This window comes from Lipotes vexillifer, unplaced genomic scaffold, assembly GCF_000442215.2.
Source record: "Lipotes vexillifer unplaced genomic scaffold, Lipotes_vexillifer_v1.1 scaffold325, whole genome shotgun sequence".
Classification (NCBI taxonomy): domain Eukaryota; kingdom Metazoa; phylum Chordata; class Mammalia; order Artiodactyla; family Lipotidae; genus Lipotes; species Lipotes vexillifer.
Window position 1 is genome coordinate 973,568 of NW_006799313.1, and position 17,363 is coordinate 990,930.

The 17,363-nt window shown below is 38.4% G+C and overlaps 1 protein-coding gene across 2 annotated transcripts in view; it reads right to left on the bottom strand.

Annotated features, from left to right (window-relative positions):
- The window catches only part of IDE (insulin degrading enzyme), a 121,000-nt gene that overhangs the window by 79,886 nt on the left and 23,751 nt on the right, over positions 1-17,363 (bottom strand). For both annotated transcript variants that reach the window (XM_007471559.1, XM_007471560.1), the window contains exons 2-3: positions 2,595-2,779; positions 1,048-1,255 (exon numbers count right to left, since the gene is read on the bottom strand). In XM_007471559.1, the coding sequence (XP_007471621.1) occupies positions 1,048-1,255; positions 2,595-2,779 (393 nt within the window). The remainder of the gene's footprint in view (positions 1-1,047; positions 1,256-2,594; positions 2,780-17,363) is intronic.

Consider the following 17,363-nt stretch of genomic DNA (forward strand, 5'->3'; position numbering starts at 1 on the left):
TACTCTGATCCAAGTTAACAGACATCCTCCATCAAACAGAGATCTATTATATGAACATCTGGTGAAGCATTTGTAAAGCAGGAAATTAAATTCAGTGTATGATCCCAGGGAACTCATTAACGGAAGTCTTCTGGGAATACATACAAAATATGATTACACCTCAAAGCTGCTGCCTGAAGACTGAAACATAAGCTAGAATAAATAAGAAACAGGCTACTCCGACCCAGTCCTGTATCCTGAACCCATGCCCTTGTTCTGTTAATGTTCTTTGTGCTACAGAATAAATTCAAACTATTAGGTTTGAAAAAAAATGACTATTAATATAAGTAAGCAATTAAAGCTGAGAATTACTAAAACTGTGAAGTCAAACTTCATTATAGACCCATCAAAAGGCTGCAGAATTACACCTTCTTGGTAACACAGAAAACTGTAAAAATTCACCACGGGAAAAATTACACTTTGAACGATGAATCAAATCACTGATATGATAAAAAATTATATACTGTTAGTTGTATAGAAAATTGACCAAGAAATTAAAATAGCCTAACGGAGCTTGCTCCAGAAAATACTTTCACAAAATGTCCCCAGGGCTGAAACAGCAGGTCAAAACATTCTGTATCCACTAAGTATCCTTGAGGATTGAGGAACTAAAGGAGAACAGAATATTTAAGTTCTAGCATTCTGGAACAGGAGTATGGTTGAAAGGAGATCCATGACATTATTACAGTTTATTCTTCATCACATGCTTCATATGTAATACCAGTTAGAATGGGAAGGCCTGGTGAGAATTTTATAAGTCAATACAATATTTTGTAGGCTTAAAGTCTGGCTTAAAGTCATGCCATTATTTTTCCTCTACCACAAAGTAAATATATGACATCATTCATTATTTTCTTTTTTATAAAATCCAGAGGGGGGAAATACTGGTTAAAATATCTTTTGTTAAGCTATAAAGCTGTGAAGACATCTTTGTAAAAATATTAATTATTATTATTAACATGATAAGTGAACAAAGGTGGATAATTCATAGGGTATTTTCAGCATTACCTGTCTAGGGCGCCTTCTAGGTGTTCATGAGAAACATCAAAATAGTAATTGGTATGCTCTCCACTAGTAAAGGCATTTGAACTTCCTGCATGCTCACTGAGAAACTGGCTGTATTCATTTTCTTTAGGGTATTTCTTTGTTCCTAAAAATAGCATATGTTCACAAAAATGACTTAAGCCAGCAATATTTGCAGGATCTGACAAGGAACCTGAAAGAGAAGAGAAAATATACATATATATAATAAATCATTTTTTTAAATGTTGAAAGCTATGGAGTACAGATGAATCACAGATGATGTGGAACTTCTGTTAGCATGATAACTCCAACCACAGTCAGAGAAAGTTAAGCATAGGCTACTCTAAATGGTGCAGTTTAGATTCAAGCCCCAGCTTTTAACATCAGTTAGTTGGTGGCCTTGGGCAGATACTTAACTCCTCTGGACATTAGCTTCCTCACACATCACACTAAGAGGAAGAGTTGAATTCACTGTTTTAAAGAGCTAGAAACTTTCTAGCTCTTATATTTTATTGCAGGAGACAATATAGCATAGTGCTAAGAGCATAAGTTTGGGGGTTAGCAGCTCTACTAGCTGTAAAACTTTGAGCAAAATATTTTGCTTCACTTTTTAAAAAAATTTTGTTTATTTATTTATTTTTGGCTGCACTGGGTCTTTGTTGCTGCGCGCAGGCTTTCTCTAGTTGCGGTGAGTGGGGGCTACTCTTCGTTGTGATGTGCAGGCTTCTCATTGCGGTGGCTTATCTTGTTGCAGACCATGGGCTCTAGGCACGCGGGCTTCAGTAGTTGTGGCTCGTGGGCTCTAGAGTGCAGGCTCAGTAGTTGTGGCACACGGGCTTTGTTGCTCCACATCATGTGGGATCTTCCCGGACCAGGTCTTAAACCCCTGTCCTCTGCATTGGCAGGCAGGTTCTTAACCAATGCACCACCAGTGAAGGCCTCAGTCACTTTTTGTATACATACCTTACTTAGAGAGTTGTGCAACTACAAATTAGACGATAATTTGCAAAGCACATTGAGCTGTGCTTGGCAATAATTATTTGTTCAACTTATGATGGTTATTATCTTATTTTCCCAATTCTAAAATGCCATTGAGTTAAATAAAAGGTTTTCAGAGGGGAAAAAAAGAAACTAAATGTACACATAAATAAGAAATAACTTGATTAAAGCAGCATTAAATGTGGAAGAAATGTGCACACAAGAATTTAGGAAATATGGTATTCCCTAGTATATCAAAAGTTTATAAAAGTAAAGGCATTAGAACTGTCACTGTTTTAAAGGATGGGAATGAATTTCCTTGCTGCTAGGTCACCTTAGCTAGGAACCTAACAAGATACTTTTGGTAAATGTAAGGCGATTTAACTTAGACAACTGTAGATTACCAACAGCTGTACAGGACTACTGTACAAAGTAAGGTACATCGAACTGGTAACTACCAGGTCTCCATCTGCACAAATATGGAGAGTTCTAATAATTGTCAACATTAGGTCAATGAAACTGAAAAAAACTTAATTCATAATTTTAAACTGTACCTATGTGTACATCAAGTGCTGCTGATGATTTATCCGTTGTGGGATCACTGATGAGAAGTACTTTGATCCCATTGGCCAGCTCTAGTCCACGGTATTCTCGCTTGTCTTCAGGAGATTTGATGATATGATTTCCTACTCTCTTGATAGCTGGATTATTCATTTTGCTGTAAGTCTTTTTTTGGAAACTGAAAAGAAGTAAATTATTAATTGTTGGATTGTGCTTTTTTCTTTTAATGAACAAAGAGTAACAAGCAAAACCATATAATATATCATCAGATTAAAAAAATGTGTACAATGAAGTACAACTGACATACAGTATTAGTTTCAGGTGTACAGCACAGTGATTCATCACAAACTGATCACCACAATAAGTCTAGTAACCATCTGTCACCATACAAAGTTCTTAAAATATTATTGACTATATTCCCTACATCCCCATTGACTTATTTATTTTTTTTTGTTTGTTTTTTTTTTGCAGTACGCGGGCCTCTCACTGTTGTGGCCTCTTCCGTTGCAGAGCTCAGGCTCCAGACGCGCAGGCTCAGCGGCCATGGCTCACGGGCCCAGCCGCTCCGCAGCACATGGGATCCTCCCGGACCGGGGCGCGAACCCACGTCCCCTGCATCGGCAGGCGGACCCTCAACCACTGTGCCACCAGGGAAGCCCCGACTTATTTATTTTATAACTGGAAATTCATACCTCTTAATCACCTTCACCTATTTTGCCCAACCACCCCCATCCTCCCCTCTAGCAACCAACAATTTTTCCTCTGTATCTATGAGTCTGTTTCTGTTTTGTTTGTTCACTTATTTCATTTTTTAGATTCCACATATAAGTGAAATCATACGGTATTTGTCTCTGTCTGACTTATTTCACTTAGCATAATACCCCTCTAGGTCCATCCATGCTGTTCCAAATGGCAAGATTTCATTATTTTCATGACTGAGTAATATTCCTGTGTGTGTATATATGTGTGTGTGTGAGGTATGGTACACAGACACACAGACACAGACCCACAGACACACACACACACACACACACACACACACACACACACACACACACACGAGAATCTTTACGGAAAATAATGAAATCTTGCTATTTGCCATTCATCCATATCTTGGCTACTATAAATAATGCTGCAATGAACAAAGGTCTGCCTGTGTTTTTCAAATTAGTGTTCTCATACTTTCTGGATGAATACCCAGAAGTGGGATTGCTGGATTGTATGGTAGTCTTATTTTTAATTTTTTGAGGAAACTTCATACAATTGGTGCATTGCATGAAGTCCACCAATAGTGCACAAGGGTTCCCTTTTCTCCATGTCCTTGTCAACACTTAATTTGTTGTCTTTTTTTCTTTTTTCACATGTCTTTGTACCTGTCTTGTGATGATTGGCAATTGGCACTTCTTGCTTACATTGATTTGTTAATATTTCTGATTTCACGGCTTCACATCTCAATATTCAATTATAAATTCATATTCCAAAAGTTACACTAAGATTCAGAAGGATCCAAATATAAAACGAATAATTCAAGCTTTCAATACAGAAAAAATCATGTTCAAATTGGTTGTTTTTTTTTTAATTTAAAGTAACAATGGTTCTTAATTGTTGTCTTGTTGATGACAGCCATTCTGACAGTTGTGGGGTGGTTTTGATTTCCATTTCCCTGATGTAGTGATGTTGAGCATCTATTCATGCGTCTGCTGGCCACGTGTATGTCTTCCATAGATAAACGTATATTCATTTTTTAAATGCCCATTTTTTAAATCAGATTGTTTTTGATATTGAGTTGTGTGAGTTCTCTATATATTCTGGGTATTAACCCTTTATCAGATATATCATTTGCAAATATCTTCTACCATTCAGTAGATTGTCTTTTCATTCTGTTGATGGTTTCCTTAGCTGTGCAACAGCTTTTTAGTTTGATGTAGTCCCATTTGTTTATTTTTGCCTGAGGAGATACATCGAAAAAAATATTGCTAAGAACGATGTCAAAGAGCATACTGCGTATGTTTTCTTCTAGGATTTTTATGGTTTCAGGCCTTACATTTAAGTCTTTAATCCATTTTGAGTTTATTTTTGTATATGGTATAGGAAAATGATTCAGTTTTCCCAGCATCACTTGCTGATGAGAATGTCTTTTCCCTAATGTATGGTCTTGGCTCCTCTGTTGTAAATTAATTGACCCACATGTGAGTGGGTTTATTTCTAGGCTCTCTATTCTGTCCCATTGATCTATGCATCTGTTTTTGTGCCATATAGTTTTGATTACTATAGCTTTCTAGTATAGTTTGAAATCAGGAAGCATGATAACTCCAACTTTGTTTTTCTTTCTTAATACTACTTTGGTTATTAAGGGTCTTTTGCAGTTCCATATGAATTTTAGGATTATTTGTTCCATTCTGTGAAAACTGTCATTAGTATTTTCATAGGGATTGCACTGAATCTGTAGATTGCTTTGGGTAATGTGTACATTTTACCAATATTAATTCTCCTATCCATGAGCATAATATAATCTTTCCATTTATTTGTGTCATCTTCAATTTCTTTCATCAATGTCTTATAGTTTTCAGAGTTCAGGTCTTTCACCTCCTTGATTAAATTTCTTCCTAGGTATTTTATTCTTTTTGATGCAAATGTAAATGGGATTATTTCCTTCATTTCTCCTTCTGAAAGTCTGTTATTATAAAGAAACACAACAGATTTCTGTATACTGATTTTGAATCCCACAGATTCACTGAATTCATTTATTAGTTCTAATAGTTATTTTGGAGGAGTCTTTAAGGTTTTCTATATACAGTAGCATGTCATCTGAAAATAGTAATCCATTACTATGTTGAATAAAAGTGGTGAGGGTGGGCATTCTTGTCCTGTTCCTGATCTTAGAGGAACGTTCGGCTTTTCACCATTGAGTATTTTGTTAGTTGTGAGTCTGTCATATATGGCCTTTATTATGTTGAGGTTATATTCCTTCTATACTCACTTTGTTGACAGTTTTTTTCTTTTTCTTTTTTTTTTTTTTGCTGTACGCGGGCCTCTCACTGTTGTGGCCTCTCCTGTTGCGGAGCACACGCTCCGGATGCACAGGCTCAGCAGCCACTCCGTGGCATGCAGGATCCTCCTGGACCGGGGCACGAACCTGCGCCCCCTGCATCGGCAGGCAGACTCTCAACCACTGCACCATCAGGGAAGCCCCTGACAGTTTTTTTCATAAATCGATGTTGAATTTTGTCAAATGCTATTTCTGCATCTGTTGGGATGATCATATGATTTTTATCCTTCGTTTTGTTAATATGATGTTTCATGTTGATTGATTTGCAGATGTGGAACCATCCTTGAATTGCTGGAACAAATCCCACTTCATTGTGGTATAAGACCCTTTTAATGTATTGTTGAATTTGGTTTCCTAATGTTTTGCTGAGGATTTTTGCATCTTTGTTCATCAGGAACACTGTCATGTGATTTTCTTTTTTTTTTTATAGTGTCTGTATCTGGTTTTGGTATCAGGGTAACACTGCCCTTGTAGAATGATTTTTGAAGTGTTCCTTTTCCTCTCTAATTTTTAGGATGGTTTGAGAAAGACAGATTGATATTCTTTTTAAAATGTTTGGTAGAGTTCACCTGTGAAACTGTGTGGTTCTGAACTTTTGTTTGGAACTTTTTGATTACTGATTCAATTTCATTACTAGTGATCTGTCTGTCCAGATTTTCTGTTTCTTTGTGATTCAGTCTCAGAAGATTGTAGGTTTCTAGGAATTTATCCATTTCTTCTAGGTTGTCCAAATTTTTGGCAAGTAATTGTTCATCACAGACTCTTATGATCCTTTGCATTTCTGTGGTATCAGTTGTAACTTCTCTTTCATTTGTTTTTATTTATTTGGGTCCTCTCTTTATGAGTTTGGCTAAAGGTTTATCAATTTTGTTTATCTCTTCAAAGAATCAGCTTTTAGTTTCATTGTATTTTCTATTGTTTTTTAGTCTCTATTTCATTTATTTCTGCTCTGATATTTTTTATTTCCTTCCTTCTACTAACTTTGGGCTCTATTTGTTCTTCTTTTTCTAGTTCCTTTAGGTGTAAGGTTAGATTATTTATTTGAGATTGTTTCCTGAGGTAGGCCTGGATCGCTATAAACTTCTTTCTTGAAACTGCTTTTGCTGTGTTCCACTGATTTTGGAACATTGTATTTCCATTTTCATTTGTCTCAAGGTATTTTGTGATTTCCTCTTTGCTTTCTTCACTGGCCCACTGGTTGCTTAGCATCATGTTGTTTAGCCTCCATGTGTTTGTGTTTTTTCCATTTTTCTTGTAACTGATTTCTATTTTCATACCATTGTGGTCCAAAAAGATGCTTATTTAATATAATTTCAGTGTTCTTAAATTTTCTGAGACTTGTTTTGTGGCTCAGATGTGATCTATCTGGGAGAATGTTCCATGTGCACTGGAAAAGAAGGTATATTCTGCTAGTTTTGGGTGAAATGTTCTGTAGATATCTATTGAGTCCACTTGATATAATGTGTCATTTAAGGTCAATGTTTCCTTATTGATTTTCTCTCTGAATGATCTATCCATTGATGTAAGTGAGGCTTTAAAGTCCCCTACTATTATTGTATTACTGTCAATATCTCACTTTACATCTATTAATATTTAGTTTATGTATTTAGGTGCTCCTGAGTTGGGTGCACATTTACAAGTGTTATTATCTTCTTGTTGGATTGATCCCTTTATCATTACATAATGCCTTTTTGTGTCTTCCGTGACAGTCTTTGTTTCAAAGTCTATTTTGTCTGATGTAAATATTGCTAACCCAGCTTTCCTTTCATTTCTATTTGCATAAAATACCTTTTTCTATCCCTTCACTTTCAGTCTGTGTGTATCTTTAAATCTGAAGTGAGTCTCTTACAGGCAGCATATAAATGGGTCTTTTTTTAATCCATTCAGGCACCCTATGTCTTTTGATTGGAGCATTTAGTTCATTTACATTTAATTACCTACAGGGATATACCTATTGCTATTTTGTTAATTGTTTTATGGTTGTTTTTACAATTCTTCTCTGTTCCTTTCTTATTCTCTTGTTCCTTCCCCTGTGCTCTGATGACTTTCTTTAGTGCTATGTTTGTATTCCTTTCTCTTTATTTTTTGTGTATCTGTTATAGGTTTTTGTTTATGGTTACCATGAGGTTCATATATAACAAATCTGAAAATCTGTTTTACTAGTCCTCAGGTCATTCTCAGAGACAGTTGTCTATATGTAGTTGTAGATTTGGTGTGTCCAGGGGAGTAGGTGAGCTCAGGATCTTCCTACTCCACCATTTTGACCCAGACTCTAGAGGAAACTTTTTATAGCCTATCTATAGCGTAAAATCATTCCTCTCCTCCCTCTTAACCATCATTCTTTCACAGAATGATAACAATATTGTTTCTGTGGAGCCATATTTGTACCTAGGAGAACACATTGATGGGAATTTGCAACAGGACTGGTTGGGCCATGAGTTGGTCAGTGTGCTGACTAGAAGAGTTTTCAATGATCAATAACTGCTTTCCCACATATTTCAGATTACCATTAAATCTGGATTTACCATGAAATCTGGATGTCTGTCAGTCTTTAAAGAGCAGTTAGATCCACTTCTTTTGTGTTCCAGGTAAAAAGCAGATGTGTTAGCACAGGCTTATTTTTTTTCTCTGTAGTTTCGGATAAGTTTTTGGCTTAGAAGAGTTTTCAATGATCAATAACTGCTTTCAATGATCAATAACTGCTTTCCCACATATTTCAGAGGTATCTACTAGAGTAAGGGAGGTGAGAAGTTGTGAAAGTATTATTATTGGGTTAGCCAAAACACTGCTCAAACTTATGATATTCAGAGATAAGGCAGATCTGGACCTGATGGGTCTGATATTCACATGCTCAAAACCTAGGAAACAACACCATTGAAGAAAAATCCTGTGAAGTCCTAATAAAAATAAGAGACCTGGGCTGTCCTACGAAGGCAGCAAAAGCAAACACGTAAAAACAAACAAACAAAAAGTTGGAAGGACCCCAAGAAACTTTTGTAATCTGGTGAAGAGTTGAATGTCTGAGTAGGAACAGTCCAACGATCTTAACAGAGATGCTTGATAATTTCTCTTACAAAGGACTTCACTTCCTCTGATAGTCCTCTCCTTTCTTCTCTAGGAAGGCTGGAGTTACACTGATGGGAAGGGACCCATCCCTTCACTGCACCCGTAAGTTGGTATGAGCGCAGTGAAGGGATTTCCCAGATCTGCAGTATGTATGTTTTTGAGACTAAGAGCAAACGCTATTTTTGTCTATGTTGGGGACGGCTTAAGAGACAAAAACTGAACCTGCTATTATTAGTAGGTCAACATACTAATTGGGTAAAGCCAAAAACTTATCCGAAACTACAGAGAAAAAAAAATAAGCCTGTGCTAACACATCTGCTTTTTACCTGGAACACAAAAGAAGTGGATCTAACTGCTCTTTAAAGACTGACAGACATCCAGATTTCATGGTAAATCCAGATTTCATGGTAAATCAGATAAAATTTTTATTTTTCTGTGTTAAAATCTCTGGAGATTGGGACTTCCCTGGTGGCGCAGTGGTTAAGAATCAGCCTGCCAATGAAGGGGACACGAGTTCACGCCCCGGTCCGGGAAGATCCCACATGCCAAGGAGCAACTAAGCCCATGCGCCACAACTACTGAGCCTGCACCCTAGAGCCCACGAGCCACAGCTACTGAGCCTACATGCCTAGAGCCCGTGCTCCACAACAAGAGAAGACACTGCAATGAGAAGCCCGCACACCGCAACGAAGAGTAGCCCCTGCTCGCTGCAACTAAAGAAAGTCCGCACACAGCAACGAAGACCCAACGCAGCCAAAAATTAATTAATTATAAAAATTGGTACTGGAATGTGCCTATGTTTAAAAAAAAAAGTCTCTGGAGATTTTAAGAGAGGGAAAAATCCAGTTTGCTTCTATCAGAATATCTTTCTCTATGAAATCATCTGTAACTAGTCTTCTGGGTAACAACTGATTAACTAAAGAGGTTCACTCTTATTAAGAATGTCCCCTAACCTACTATATAGCACAGGGACCTATACTCAGTGTTTTGTAATAACCTATACAGGAAAAGAATCTGAAGAAGAATAGATATATGTATATGTATAACTGAATCACTTTGCTGTATACCTGAAACTAACACAACATTGTAAATCAACTATACTCCAATATAAAATAAAAATTATAAAAAAATATGTCCCCTAGATCTTCTTTTGAGGAGAGTATTTGGAATTCTGGATATCAACACTATAGGTCATACTAAATGTGTAATACTTATTTTTTTAAAAAACACATAGTACTTTATAGTATTAATAATCTTGCCCTCTTTAGAGTAAAACCTAATTTCTTTAAAAATAAAGCATAAAATATAATACTAACATTTTGGAGCTATAAGGCCACCATGGACAATTCAAAAGCAATTTGAAAGTGAAAAGGCATTATTATTATTAAGAACTCCTTTCTATTTCATTAGCTATAAGCTACTTAAGTTCAATATCAAAGACAAATTAAAATGTCTAAGTGGAAAGTCTTTAAATAGTGTTCTGTTGTTAAAAAAAATTCTCAGGGTAATAAAAAATGGTCTGTCTAAGCCTCTAAAGAAGGTCACAACAATAATAATCCTGGTTAAGGTATTTCCCAAAAGACAACCTGTCTGGACTGCAGCAAATGCCTTTGATACACAGCTGGCTTCAAAAACTTTAATTTGGGTTCAACATACATTACTATTTTAAAAATGAGTTCCAACCTAACAGCAAGGTTAAGATTAAATAAGCCACTAGGTAGCCTCCATTAAGACCCCCAGCAAGAATGACAGCATTAAAAGGCAACATTAGGGCCTTCCCTGGTGGCACAGTGGTTAACAATCCGCCTCCCAATACAGGGGACACGGGTTTGAGCCCTAGTCCAGGAAGATCCCACATGCCTTGGAGCAACTAAGTCCACGCGCCACAACTACTGAGCCTGTGCTCTAGAGCCCACAAGCCACAACTGCTAAGCCCACGTGCCACAGCTACCGAAGCCCGCGCGCCTAGAGCCCGTGCTCTGCAACGAGAAGCCACCGCAATGAGAAGCCCATGCACCACAACGAAGAGTAACCCCTGCTCGCCGGAACTAGAGAAAGCCCACGTGTAGCAACGAAGACCCAACACAGACAAAAATAAATAAATAAATTTATTATTTTTTTAAAAAGGCAACAGTAAAAAAAGCTCCATGTGCACCACAGAGCACGCCTAAGCTCCCTCCTGTAAGGCTCTACCCGGAGGGAGAAGGTTGGAATTCTCGTGATGGATTCCACTAAGTGGGAGCAAAAACCAAAGGCTATTTGTTTTGGTTCCATTGCCATTGCTTATACCCAAATCCCTCTACTGTTTGTCCCAGCTAGTTTGATCTAGGGGAACCAAGGGTTACAAATGATTAAAATGCGATGATGATGATGATGATGATGATGATGAAGCACGCTCTAAAACTTCTGTTCAATCCACAACCATAGTCAGGAAATTAAATACAGCTCACTTTGGTAGGACAAACTGTCTTACTCTGTGGGAGGTGAAAATTTCATTATAATTAAGATAACCACCCTCAACTATATGCTACATTCTGTACTTTTTTCAGGGTTTAATTTCCCTTGTCCAGATTTTCATTTGCTTAGAGGAAAATAAATGATCACAGTCCATCACAGGCATGTATATAACTTGTGTGGACATTGAAGCTATGTCTGTTTAATATTCCTGGTGTGGTTAAGAGTAAAGAGATGGATTTTTTTTCTATGAATCAAACATAAAAATTAACCCAACTACTTTTAGACATCTGTACACCAGATCAAGGGCAGCTATAAATTTCTAAGCTGGCAATGCTCCCAAATCAAATATCGTGACTTCCTGAGGAAGTAAAAGCTAAAAGAAACAGCAGAGACGTTTTCAAACAAGACCCATCCCCAGCAATCCATATTCAATAGGTACAGTCTGCCTTTACCTACAGCATATCTATCAATATGTCATATGACTATTTGATTCTCACCTTCTGGAGAACTGAAGGAAATGATCAGGAACTCCTCTGATGATGATGAATTTCTCAACAGCTTGCCTGTCTGAATTTATACTGATGAGATCACATGTCTACCCATCTCAGCTCCCTCATTAGCATTTTATTTATTGCAAATGTTCTCCAATATGCACCAAAGAGCAAGCAAGCAACTAGTGACTTTTAGATGACAAGCTAGTGCTAACTCAAATGCTTTTCTGGACATCTATTTGGTATTTTTAACCTGTCGAAGTCAAAATCTTGGAAGTAATACAGGGACATTATCATACAACTTCATAATAAGGCACAGAATTGTCAGTGTTTCACATTCTGATAAACTGGAGAGATGTTTAGCAATTACAGCATATCTTGTAATTTTGTTCATAATTTAAAACAGTGACTAAAATCACAGAAGGTAAAAGCTGGAAAGGCCATTAGATGTTATCTAGTCTTTTGTAGTTCTTGAACTGGCAGCACTAGCTCTTCTTGTAAGCTTGTTTAAAATGCAAAATATCAGAAACCACTAGAGACCTACTAAGCCAGAATCTGCAGTTTTAACAAGATCCCCAGGTGAGCTAGTCCCCTCATCTTACTTGTAAGAAAACTGAGGAGCACTTGTCCAAGATTATACAGCAGAAAGTTACAATTAGGACTTAGCTCTTAACTCCCAGTCCTGTCCACCTAAGCACCCTGATATCCAAACAAACAGTTAAGGTCCAGACACCACACCATATATGTTGGCTACAAAGATGAATACACCAGAGCCCTTGCTCTGAAGGAACCCAGACTTATGACAGAGATGAAAACAAGATATTATTTTTTAAGTGTGGTGACAAAGTTATCCCCAGGGAACTATGGGAGTAATAAAAGGGGCATCTAACTCAGTCCAGGAGGGGAGACAGGAAAGAGAGTAGGTTAGTAGAAGCATGCCAAATAAAAGGAAGGGGAGACCTGAGCAAAAGAATGGTGGTGAAGAAAAACATGTGAGGCATTCAGCGGAAAAACAAGAGCTTGATGTTAACAGAACTACAATCAGAACTTCCACTGAAAGATCATGGACTTTTATCTAGGCCTAAATTGCAGGTCTGCAAAAACAAATTCCCAAATAGATCAATTATAAATTCCTGTACCAAGAGAAAAACTTTTACGCAAATAATCTTTTATTCAGATGACCCTTTACAGTCTTTTTTCTCAAGTCTCTAAGTGTTTCACAGCTGATTTAATAGAAGATTGAGCAAGTTTACTCTGCTGTTCGCTCCCTACCCACCCCCACAGCCCGAGACATATTTAAAGTTAGACCTGATCCATTTCTAATTTCTAAATGGATGACCTATAAACCTGAACAGGCAAATGATTGGGCTAATAGTCAAATTATAAATCAAAACCTCCCTTCTGTGGAATCCATCCGTCCACTACCAAAACCATAGGCAGAAGTGAAGCTTACCTATGGCACTCCTGAATGTGGAGGAGGTACCCAGAGAGAAAACGCCTCAAATCAGAACCACTCCACAAACACCCTTTCTTCCCTGTACAAGGCAGAGGTGAGTAAAACAGAATAGTGGTGATATGAGCCCTTGGATGTCTCACTATAAGACCACATATTCCCCAATACTATTCATGTTACTTGACCTAAAAAGTAACATGTCTCAGGGAACCATCTACCCCAGTGGTCCCCAACCTTTTTGGCACCAAGGACCAGTTTCGTGGAAAACAATTTTCTACAGACGGGGGTGGGGGTTGTGGGGGTAGGAATGGTTCAGGCGGTAATTCAAGCGATGGGGAGCGGCAGATGAAGCTTTGTTTGCTGTCCCGCTGCTCACCTCCTGCTGTGCGGCCTGGGTCCTAACAGGCCTTGGACTGGTACCGGTCCCCTGATCTACCCCATGGTTCTTCACTTACAGGACCAGTGTATCTCACTTCATGCACCAGATAGATCATAAAGGTGGGTATAAACTAAAATCCTGTCAATTAAGTCTTACTTTCCCACGATGTGATGCTCTGTCTTTGTTCCAGGCAGCATGTCAGCTGTTCTAACTCTGTGCCCTCTGGAAAGGAGTTTACAATGAAAAAACAAACCCTTAAATGAACAAGGGTTATTTTAATTTAAAGGAACCCTACAGCAGTATCATTTTAGAGAAAAGAGCTTTTGCAAATTTTGTTTTAGCTTTGGTACATACATATCAATGGTTGTTCATTCCAAAAGTGACAAGCTTAGCTCTGAACAATTTATAGAGACTTTATGAAGGTTTAAACAAATTAACAAAACCTCCATTTTATACCTCTTGCCACAGTTAACTACAGGTTTCTTACAGTTGTAGTTTGGGGGCTGAGGGTGTTTCACAAGCATCCTTCTTCCACAGGTAACTTTCAGGCTGTTAGAAAATGTTGCGATAGATGCTACTGTAGAAAACTAATCCTAACAACCACTCATGGAGGGGATATGGGGATATGTGTATACGTATAGCTGATTCACTTTGCTGTACAGCAGAAACTAACAAAACATTGTAAAGCAATTATATTCCAATAAAGATATTTTTTTAAAAAACCGCTCGCATTTTAAAAGTGTCATATGCTTTATAAACTGCTCATTGAATCTTTCCATTCTCCGTAAGTGGCAGGTCACAGCAGCTGTTCATGGCCATTCTCCTCAATCCCAGATAAGGAAACAAAAGCTCAGTGATTAAGTGACTTGTCCAAGGTCATTCACACAATTAATTTGTGGCAAAGCTGGGACTATAATGAGGAAGCATGGGAAGGGGAGGAGCAGAAGGTGATACTTAAGGAAATCACATATGGCTTTCTTCCCGGGCTCCCTGTTATCACCCCCTCAGCCCTTCCCTGACCCCATTCTCCTCCCTTACAATCCCAAATAATAAAAACAAGGAAATAAAAATTAAAATAGGGGCTTCCCCGGTGGCGCAGTAGTTGAGAGTCCGCCTGCCGATGCAGGGGACACGGGTTCGTGCCCCGGTCTGGGAGGATCCCACGTGCCGCGTGAGCCATGGCCGCTGGGCCTGCGCGTCCGGAGCCTGTGCCCCGCGGTGGGAGAGGCCACAGCAGTGAGAGGCCCGCGTATCGCAAAAAAAAAAAAAAAGACCTGTGGAGATCAGTAGGAGTTAGACCCAAGGTGTTGAGAACATTTGTCGCGAAAAGTTGGGAACAGGATTTAGACTTTTCAGTTTTTCACTCATTCCTCCCTATATAAAATAGAGAGAGGTAGTGGTAGGAGCCCGGAAGAATATTTCCAATCTGCCAAAGTAGTCCCTGGGCTGAGAACTATATTATATATTTCGCTAATAAAAAATAAAAAGGAAAATGTATGGTAGGTTTAAATGTACAGCAGGTTTAAAGAGAGAATTGTCTCTCTGTACAGAACTGTCTCATGGATGAAAGGGAATATGAAAATAATATTACAGTAGACATGGTAAGATTATATGTGATTTTTCAGAAGCATACATTAAGCCACAGGAATAGGGGAAAGAAAGACACATAATCATCTTGGTACGTGCAGAAGAAGTATTTAAATTCAATAACCGGGCCTCCCTGGTGGCGCAGTGGTTGAGAGTCCGCCTGCCGGTGCAGGGGATACGGGTTCGTGCCCTGGTCCGGGAGGATCCCACATGCCGCAGAGCGGCTGGGCCCGTGGGCCATGGGCGCTGAGCTTGCGCGTCCGGCAACGGGAAAGGCCACGACAGTGAGAGGCCCACATATCGCAAAAAAAAAAAAAAAAAAAAAAATTCAATAACCATTCATGTCTTTAAAAAAATGTCAGCAAACTAGAAATAGAATTCCTTCATCTAGAAAAAACTACAAAAACCACGGCAATTGTCATACACAATGATAAAATAATGCATTCATTCTCCATCCCTACAAAAAAGATGCCACTATCACCTCTTCTATTAAACACTGTACTGGTAATTATGACCAGTCTGATAATGCAAGAAAAAAAAAAAAGATGAGAAAAGAAGGGGGAAAAAAACTAACATTACTCACAGGTGACATTGCTGGGCACACAGAAAATCCCAAGAATCTACTGACAACTTCCACTTCTGCATAGGATATAATAGGTCGTGGCAACCTGATTCAGCTTCAATAACTAGAAAAAGCCACAAAAAATTTAAAAATCACATTTTCATAGATGTTGGAGAGTTGTGGAAGCAATGAGGAGTGGATAAACTGGAATTCCAGAGGGGAGAGCCCTCTGAGGTGAGTGGATGATCATCACCTATTCTCTTCTCTGGAGGTATCTGCCAATTCTGGGTGCAGACTAAAGATCATACTTGACCCAAGAAGAAGGACTCTACTAAGGGAAGAGAAACAAACGAGGCTCTGGTGGGTGCATGGGCTTGGTTTGACAGGTTAAAGCCCCAAGATGCTCCAAATTCACAGCTGATTTTTGCCACAGGAGGTCTTCTGAGATACCAACCAGAATGGTTAAAATGAAAAGAATAAAAAACACCAGTGACAGAGAAGTCACAGGGCAACCCAAACTCTCACACACTGCCGACGGGGATGCAAACTGGCACAACTATTTTCAAAAACTGGCAGTATATACTAAAGCTGACAATATGACCTAACAGTTCATGTATTAGCTATATACCCCATATAAATGCATTTATATGTTCATAGCAATACTATTCATAATAGCCAAAACTAGAAAAGATAAAATGTCCATGAGCAATGAAAAGGTAAATACACTGTGATATATTCACACAATGGAATAGTATACGACAATGAAAATGAATAATCTAGAACAAAGAACAAAAATAAGGATGAATCTCACTAATGTAAGGCTGAGTGAAAGAAGTTAGATGCTAAAGAGTAAATGTTTTTTTTCCCATTTAAATAAAGTTCAAGAATAAGTAAAATCAAGCTATGCTTTATGTCAGGATGGTGGTTACCCTTGGGGGTAGTGGGTAGTAAACAGAAGAAAACATGAGGGGGGCTTCTGAGATGCTGACCGTGTGCTGGTTATACAGGTATGTTCACAGAGGTATGGTCAGTTTATGAAAATTCACCAAGCTGAACACATGATGTATTTCGATTAAAAGTTTTTTAAAATAGAGTTTTTGAAAATATAAAACATAGTAAAATAAAAGAGGAGGAAGATAAATGAATTACTCAAGGCTGTAAAGATCACCCATCAAAAGTCATCCTGGAGGGACTTCACTGGTGACACAGTGGTTAAGAATCCACCTGCCAATGCAGGGGACACGGGTTCGAGCCCTGGTCCGGGAAGATCCCACATGCTGCGGGAGCAACTAAGCCCGTGCTCCACAACTACTGAGCCTGCTCTCTAGAGCCTGCGAGCCACAACTACTGAGCCCGTGCGCCTAAAGCCTGTGCTCCGCTCCGCAACAAGAGAAGCCACTGCAATGAGAAGCCCGCACACCGCAAGGAAGAGTAGCCCCTGTGCGCCACAACTAAAGAAAAGGCCACACGTAGCAATGAAGACCCAACACAGTCAAAAATAAATAAATAAAATAAAAAATTTTAAAAAAAGTCATCCTGGAAATAGTACCACTTAGACACTGAGAAGTAGCTATCCATATCAAACAGGTGCTAAACTAAGAAGGCTCAGAAGAAATAACAGTCCAATTAACATAATAGTTATCTAAACCTTCTCAGGTGTGTCCTGAGACAATTATTTCTTTTTTTTCTTTTTTTCTTTTTTTTTTTTTTTTGCTGTA